The sequence below is a fragment of the Epinephelus moara genome, chromosome 12, assembly GCF_006386435.1.
Source record: "Epinephelus moara isolate mb chromosome 12, YSFRI_EMoa_1.0, whole genome shotgun sequence".
Taxonomy (NCBI): Eukaryota; Metazoa; Chordata; class Actinopteri; order Perciformes; family Serranidae; genus Epinephelus; species Epinephelus moara.
The window spans coordinates 5845163-5853657 of NC_065517.1; the positions used below are offsets into that span (position 1 = coordinate 5845163).

The 8495-nt window shown below is 40.3% G+C and overlaps 1 protein-coding gene and 1 long non-coding RNA gene across 2 annotated transcripts in view; one reads left to right on the forward strand and one right to left on the reverse strand.

The window, feature by feature from the left end:
• The window catches only part of arhgef4 (Rho guanine nucleotide exchange factor (GEF) 4), a 333579-nt gene that overhangs the window by 257747 nt on the left and 67337 nt on the right, over window positions 1–8495 (forward strand). Inside the window, exons 5-7 of the mRNA XM_050058488.1 lie at window positions 258–437; window positions 3079–3279; window positions 4136–4315. Of these exons, the coding sequence (XP_049914445.1) occupies window positions 258–437; window positions 3079–3279; window positions 4136–4315 (561 nt within the window). The remainder of the gene's footprint in view (window positions 1–257; window positions 438–3078; window positions 3280–4135; window positions 4316–8495) is intronic.
• The window catches only part of LOC126398894 (uncharacterized), a 14483-nt gene continuing 6370 nt past the window's right edge, over window positions 383–8495 (reverse strand). Inside the window, exons 2-3 of the long non-coding RNA XR_007570830.1 lie at window positions 3064–3191; window positions 383–461 (exon numbers count right to left, since the gene is read on the reverse strand). This is a non-coding gene — a long non-coding RNA (uncharacterized LOC126398894). The remainder of the gene's footprint in view (window positions 462–3063; window positions 3192–8495) is intronic.

The following is an 8495-nucleotide window of genomic DNA, read 5'->3' on the forward strand; positions in this document are numbered from 1 at the left end:
GATGTCTCACTTTCTGGGATCAAACACTTATCAGCATGTGTCAACCTGTGTTAAAAATGACTGAAGAAAATAACTGGTTAAACTATAAGGTTTGAAGAATATGTTAAACTTCTGCATCAGTAAAGTCCACCCATGGTCTTTTTAGTGGCTGGTTAACTTCTCTTGAAGTTGACTGTATGACCACAAGTGCCCCTATGGCAACTATGACGTTACAGCATATTTTGATCTGTGACCCTTGTGTGGTGCTTCCTCTGCAGCTGATCAGTGATGGCAGCGTGGTGTATGCTGAGGCCCTCTGGGACCATGTCACCATGGACGACCAGGAGCTTGGCTTCAAGGCTGGTGATGTCATTGAAGTAGTGGATGCCACTAACAAGGAGTGGTGGTGGGGTCGCATCATGGACAGCGAGGGCTGGTTCCCTGCCAGCTTTGTACGGGTGAGATAAACTCTGTCCAGGCTGCTGGAGGAGACAGAAATTATTGGCCATATAGATTTTAATTGCACAGTTTGATTAATGACTGCAGCTGTTGCAGTACTAGCAGACTGAGTAATAACAATATCAATATTTCTGCAAAATTACGGCTCTATTGTTTTGTGAATCCTTACCAAGACCTGGCTCATAATAAGCATGAAAGAAAAAAACTTGAGAGAAATGTCATGACATGCCTTTTCGTCTCATGAACACTGTTAAGCAGAAGGTTTTAGAAAATTGGAGCTGCAGTTCACATTCAGTTGACCCTTCACTTAAACACAGACTGGCTAGTCATAGCATAGCATTGGCTAGCTCCAAGAAAAGAATTTGACAAGTAGACAGCTATGCTCCACAGACTGTAATGCAATTGTTTCAGATTTCCTTCATTTTCTGGCTGGTTTTGTGGATTTGAAGCTGAACGTTGTGCCTGGAAAACATTGGGTCTCATTCGTGAAACGTGAGCAGAAGGAATTTGTGTGTAAACTGTTCGCATTTACGTGCATGTCCGCATTCATCAATATTTTAGTAGCTCCAATCTTTTCGTAGCTACTAACAAAATCTACTCCTGCTCCTGACCACTCGTAGTGCTTGTGTAAATTTAGTAAAGCACATAAATATTGCTTTTCACTATTGGAAATTACAATTTTAGTTATGTAGGACAATACACAGATGCCTTTTACACAGATGCCTTTGAAACACGTAATCTAAACATGACAAAATATTAAAAATATAACACATTTAGTTAAATTAGTTGGCAATTAGCAGGTTTAAGATCCAGATTAGGTTCATGATTGTGAATTATCTATGTAAATCGACTCAATAGATTACACGTTCTTTCTACATGTTGAATGATGATAATAAAAATATCCGTAAGGACAGCCGGATCACAGCCTCTTCGGCCTCGGTGCCTGGGTTCAGCAGGGGCAGCAGGAGCAGCAGGTGGTGGAGCCACGAAGGAGCACGCGCCAGCTGAAAGAATTATTTGAGACAACACGTTTTTTTTTTTTGTTTGTTTGGTTTTTGTGGCTTTTTGATCATTTGAATGAATAAATCTGATTTGAAAAATGTTTAATTTACGTTGTATAAAACAGAGCTTTAGGCTATTAAGATTCAAATAATTTGAAGACGATGCATACAAAACTGCTGTAGGCTATATGTTATCCGTATCATTTGTTAAAATAAATGTTAAATAGCTCTACATTCCGACAGCCATCACTGATTTAGAGTTTATCCATTACGCACAAAACATCTCTGGTTTCCCGTTCCCACTTCATTCAAAACCCCACAAATGAATCTTCTGTTTGTTTGGTGACCGCTGTATTTTTTGTGTGTGTGCTTATGCGTTTCTTTGCCTCCAGTTTCATATCAAACCATTTACGCTTCACCTCTGACATGGTTCTTTGTACTACGGAGACAACATTAACAGCATCTGTTACCTCCCTCCAGGCCTTCGCTTTGCCTGTCCCTGTCACACCACTACTAACTGAAGAAAATAAAATGTTTTTTCTTAAGTCCACTTCACCCAAAATTATTTCGATCTCCGCTTCGGAAAAATTCTTTTTTCTTTCTCTCTCTTTCTTTCTTTGCGCCATGACTGACAGGTCGACAGGATGCACCTACACCTCCTTATATGGTGGTCATTGGCTATTCATGGGTGGGGATTTATGCTAATTGCTGATTACCAGGAGCGCGCTGTCACTTTACGATGGATTGGCATTCATGATCATACACACGTGTTTACGATCAAATCTGAGTTTCCCACAGCGTTCCTGAATCCGGAGTAGGTTTTTAGAAGAGCAGGCTTTTATGTGCAAATCTACACACAGATTTACTGACTTTTCATGAATGAGACCCATTGTGTATTAATGATACTTGTAACCTGGAGAGGTTGAAAGGAGATGCACATTCCAAAACCATAATCAGACCCTGAAGATGTAGGCCTACTGAATGTTATACACACGCTTCTTTTGCTTTTTAATGATTCCAACAGTGAATAAAGACCTAAACTGCTTTACAGGAACAGTGAAGGGACACAGGTAAATTTGACTAATATTCAACCAGCTCTGTGTCATTACACTGTGTGTGGATGAACAGTGTTTAGCTTTCCCCAGAGCACCCTGCCTATCTGCCAGCTTAGGTCCAGGAGCTGGCAACACAAGTGGAAGCAAAACTGCACATGCTATGACACACAGCTGGTTGAATATCAGCAACATTTCCCTTTGTATTCATTGTCTTCTGTCTCAATCTCCAGTGATGTTTTGGTCAGCTTTTATACTGTGATCTGTAGCCAATAGTTAGGCTTTAGCTTCTATCTATCTTTATCTTTTTAACCTGTTTTTGCTGCTGAGTGAGTTTGACAGCCTGGATATATCCTCTAGACTCATATTATAGACCCTCCTGGCTGCCTCTCTCTGAGATCACTTAAAAAAAAAAGTGATAATATTTAGTTTAGTTACAATGTGGGCTACATGGTAACTCTGACAGCCTTACAGACCATCACAAAGGGGCGGGCTTAGCAAAGGGTCAATTGAAAATAAAATAGATGCAGAGGCAGGAAAAGCTGAATCCCTCCTGGGGGTTTAACAGTTACCTGTGTCCTCCTCAGTTACGTGTGAACCAGGATGAGCCCATGGAGGAGTGTCTGGCCCACCTGGAGGAGGCTCAGGCTGGAGAGGAGAACTGCACAGGCCTGGGCTTGTTGCTGGGACCTGGTTTACCCTGCAAAGAACAGATGAGAACCAATGTCATCAGTGAGATCATGAGCACAGAAAGAGACTACATCAAGCACCTGAAAGACATCTGTGAGGTCTGGGTTAGATCTCATGATAAATACACATGAATGTTACACACAAGCTCCAGTAAAGGCATCCCTCCAGCAAATTTCCTTTTTCTGACTGGCTGTCAGCTCTCAAACTTTCTAGTTCTAGTCAACAATGTAACCACTGTTCTACCTCCTTTGACTGAATGCTACATTAACTAGGAGCTCACTGTTGAAACCGACCTAACCATAACTTTGAGTTTTAATTATCTGATCTTATGAGGAGGTGGAGGACATTAATTCACACATTTCAAGGTGGTAAAGATGAGACAATGAAATCCATTTTTTTTTTTGTTGTGGTCCTTCATGTAAAGAATGCAAAACTGCAAGCAGGGAGCAGGCACGCTTGGCAGTGTGCATTGTCCTTCTGTCCATACAAACTTTATTATTAACTATTATTGAAGTGTGCAAATGTAAATTAATCCACTTCCCCAACACTATGAAGGTGGTCTTTGAGAGTTTGAACTTTTGGGTTCAAATCCAACACAACCTTGTTCTGTGAGATAACTAATGTATATATTCCCTTCTGTTAAGCGGTATATTCACTTGGAAAACCACTTGAGAATGTAAATGTAAAGCAAAGACAGTGCCTTATTACATCTCTGTAAGTGGCAGCAAAACAATTGAGAAATACCTGGCTTAAAGAGTGTGGGCATACTAGCAGCAGAACAAGCCTTTTATGGCCTCCAAAACATGATATGTTGTTGCTGTATATGTACTGTGTGTGGTGTATGTTTAAATGTATTCATTCACGTTATGTTTTGTGGTACGTCATGTTTTGTTGCTTATTGTTAAAACAAACAAAAAAGCAGCATGTTATAATACATTTTGTGTTTCCCCTTAGGGTTACATCAAACAGTGCCGCAAGCGGACAGACATGTTCACAGAAGAGCAGCTTCGTACCATCTTTGGCAATATTGAAGACATCTACCGTTTCCAGAGGAAGTTCCTGAAAGACCTGGAGAAGAAATTTAACAAGGAGCAGGCGCACCTCAGTGAGATTGGTTGCTGCTTCCTCGAACATGTAAGCTGAGTCATAGACGGTGTTGGAACTTTACAAGTTACCCTGTTAAAAATCCCTCTGGATGTCTGAGCTCCTCACCCTATCTCTAAGCCTGAGCCCAGCCACTCCATGGAGGAAACTCATTTTGGCCGCTTGTAACCACAGTCTCATTCTTTCAGTTATTACCCATAGTTCATGACCATAGGCATGGGTTGGGACATAGATGGACCAGTAAATCAAAAGCTTTGCCCTCATGCTCAGCTCTCTTTACCACGACAGTCCAGCGCAGCGCCCACATCACTGCAGACACTGTGCATGTGATTAAGTGTGGCGTCTCATTACTAACTGTGATTTCATTATATATTTTTTTCTCAGTGACTGTAACAGATGATAATACCATCCATCCATTTTCTTAAGCGCTTACCCCCTTGAGGGTTGCAGTGGGGCTGGAGCCTATCCCAGCTGACAATGGGCGAGAGGCGGGGTACACCCTGGACAGGTTGCCAGACTATCACATCAGGACTCACACATAGAGACAGACGACCATTTGCACTCACATTCACACCTACGGCCAATTTAGAGTCACCAGTTATAGTCAGGGTCAATTTCCCCAAAAAGTGAACCCCAAAGGCATTTCATGTTAATTTTTTCAGCATACAGCATTTTTAGGGGTTTTCAAGGGTGCTGAATCCAAATCTGCTGTATGCCCAGCACAAAAATGTCCCATAATGCCTCAGAATGGAAAAATCCAATATGGCCGCCATCGCCAGGCTGAAATCTAATTCAGGACTTATCTTTTGACCTAAACAAGATAAAAAACAGAGTAAAATGTCTTTTTGCAGTTTTCATATATGGGTAATTCAATTCCATATTCAAATTTATCATATAATGTAGGAAAACTGCTTAAAATTCATATATATATAGGTAAAAATCTTGGTAACACCTTATATTGAGGTACTGTAATAAGCGCTAATTAATGCTTAATAAGCACAAATTAACAGTTAATGAGCACTTTTAATACGGTATAAGATGCTTATTAACATGAATAAGACTAGATTAAGTGTTTATTACAGCATAACTGACTGAGTTATTATTGCTTATAGGAGCATTATAAGCACTTAATAGAAACTTTGGTAACAGTTTATAAACCTATACTAAATATTAATAAGATGTCTATTTACATTAATTATAATTTATAAGGGTTAATTATAGAATAATAACAACATTTATTACTGGTTTATGACACACTATAAGACCGATAAGATGAAATTAATAAGGTGTTTATTAACATTAATGAGACTATACAAAGTTAAAGCCGCTACAAGGAACTTTTAACTGGATATGCAAAAGTCTCTCGTTTCTGCTGATGTCTGTGCGTGACCTACAACAGCAAATGAGACCATCGGTGTGAAGATAAGCTATTTCTACATAGTGTATATCCATACCTTTAGGAAACTGTGTCCGGGTCCGCCGCAGGTCGCTTCCAGGACGAAGCGATTTACGGCACTCAGACGGCACACTTCATCTTACCTAGCTGCTTACATTTAGAGACTCTTATAAATAGTCACTATTCCTCCTCCTCGACCCGACATCCGCGGGGAGTTAAAATAGCAGCAATCATCGCGTAAAAGTTCTGTGAAAGCACTGGTCTCACCAACAGTCAGCCATGTCTCAGTCGCCGGAGAGGTGGAGCTGGGGCGCAGCAGAGGTGAGCTGGGATCCCCGATAGGAGCGGGGGCAAAGTTTTCCCGTCTTGTTGTTTCATTCATCCCCAAAACAAACACATGCGCGAGCCAGGTAAGCGTCTTTATGACAATACGCGCTAGAGCTCATGGGAAAATGTAGGCTTCATTCCGGCAAAACACTACCGCTTTTGTCCACAGGATCGCCAAAATCAACTCAAAATTAAAGTTCCTTGTAGGGGCTTTAATATAAATGCCATATTACGGTTAATAAATGCTTATTTATGCACTTATTAATAGTAAATAATGGTCCTTTGCAGCTACAGGATCTAAAGTGGGAACAGTGTCGTATAAACGTTATTAAATTCTTAATATGCACTCATTAACAGCTCATAATGCATCTCCGCAGCTACTGGATCTAAAGTGGGAACAGTGTCTTGTTGACATTCATAAACTCTTTATTATGCACTCACTGAAGTTAATAATTCTATTACTTATGCACCTATTGCAACATCCAGATATCAATCATTATTTCAACATTAAAGAATTCTGTTATTATTTTCTTTAGCAAAGGATGATGGGAATCTCATTTCCTCAAAATGGCATACTAAGACAAACATGAGTTATTTGAATTTAAAAATTTGAGCAGATTGATTCAGAGCTAGCTGCTTTATTCACTCTTGATGAGAATTAAGCCTACCAATGGTGGTGAAAACACAACATAAGGACATATTTCCTTTTCATTTTGATTTTTAATGCAACCACTATTGTGGTTGCATTGAAATAGACAGATCTGAGATCATTTGGCTTTTTCAAAAGTTTTGTTACTTAGATTGACTGTTAGTGAATACAGTGTTCCACAAAGCTCCCTGTAACCCATCAGTTTACTGAAAGTGAGTGACAAAAGTCTCTACATCAGCCAGGCCAAAGGTGGCCACGTCAGTGATGTCTTCAGGCCAGTTGCTTAGGTCAAACATGGTGGCAGCGGCCTTCAAGACACCCTCATCAAGGTTGCCAAACCACGTGGTGAGGTTGTCACAGAAGCCATTGATTAGTTTATCTTTCACTTTGTGGAAGTCATCATCATCATCATCCACTTGTTAGGGTCCGGGCAGCTAAGCTGCCAGGACACTATTTGTTAGGGTCCGGGCAGCTAAGCTGCCAGGACACTATTGTAATCCTAGGTATTCTTCTTCTTCTTGTTCTTCTTCTTTCTTCTTCCGAGGAAATCATACTTCCCATGGGTGAAAACTCACCAAACTTTGCACAAAGGTCCAGTCTCATGCCAGATATCCTCAGCTGTAAACTCAAGCCAATAGTCCTGATGGTGGTGCTACAGCAAGCGTCTAAAGTTCAAAACTTCATAACAAATCAACCATACGTGCTACAACTAGGGCATTAACGACTTTGATTTTTTTCAGGTCGACTTATCTGTCAATAAAGTCGAGTCGAGTCGACAAGTCATTTGATGACGTCATCACATTGACACGGCGGAGGAAAGTGAAGTATCTCAACACATGTGATGTGTGTCTGTCAAGGCCCGAACATACTCGGGCGGAACGTATGCAGAACGTACTCTGCGGAGGTCCGCGCAGACTCTGCTCCGCGCACCAGTGACTGCTCGACATGTATTTTTCACATCGCGGGGATTTTTCACGGACATTTTTACAGGAAACTACAACGCGGAAGTGCGCTCGACTATGAAAGCCCGAATGACTGCGGACATTCCTCGCGGAGTCTGCTCTGCTAATAGTACGCCCGAGTATGTTCACTTCAAGGATAAAAGTATCAGTGTAAGCCAATCAGAGGCAGCGATTGCATTCTGTACACAAGCACACAGAGAGAGAGAGAGGGAAAAACACACGACTTGTCGACTCCTCCCGGGGGGTGTCGACTTGTGCCACTGACGTCGACATGTCGACAAATCGACTTTTCTGTTAATGCCCTAGCTACAACTTAACAACTTTCATCAAACTGTAGCCCCAGTACTGAAGAAACTTTTGTACATTTAAACCTATTAAAAATTATGAAGTTCATCACTGTTTTTTTTTTCAAAAACTGTAGAACTTCTTAAACCTATCTCCTCCCACAATTTTTGCTCAATTGACACCAACCTTGCTACAGAGCATCTTCAGATTGTCCTACAAAAACTATGTTTCTCAGATTTTTGATTTATCAAAAATTGAGCCTACAGTGCATCAAAATGTTTGACTGTAAATGGTACTGTAAACATATACATGCAAATTTTTGCTAAATAAATCTTCAATGTTCATGAAAAAATTACAAAATAGTTGATGTGTGGCAAATTTCAGAATTTTATCTCAAAAACTGAATTTTTGACAGCATTTTGAATTTTGCTCTAATGTGAACAATGGAGTCAATTGTAAAAATGGCAATTTTAAACATCAGTTTTTCACTTATGGAGCAAATCAATCATTGTTACAAACAAATTACCAACATCTCCATGCTGTCTAGATGCAATATGTGTATTTTCAGATTTTTGTTTCGATAACTGAATT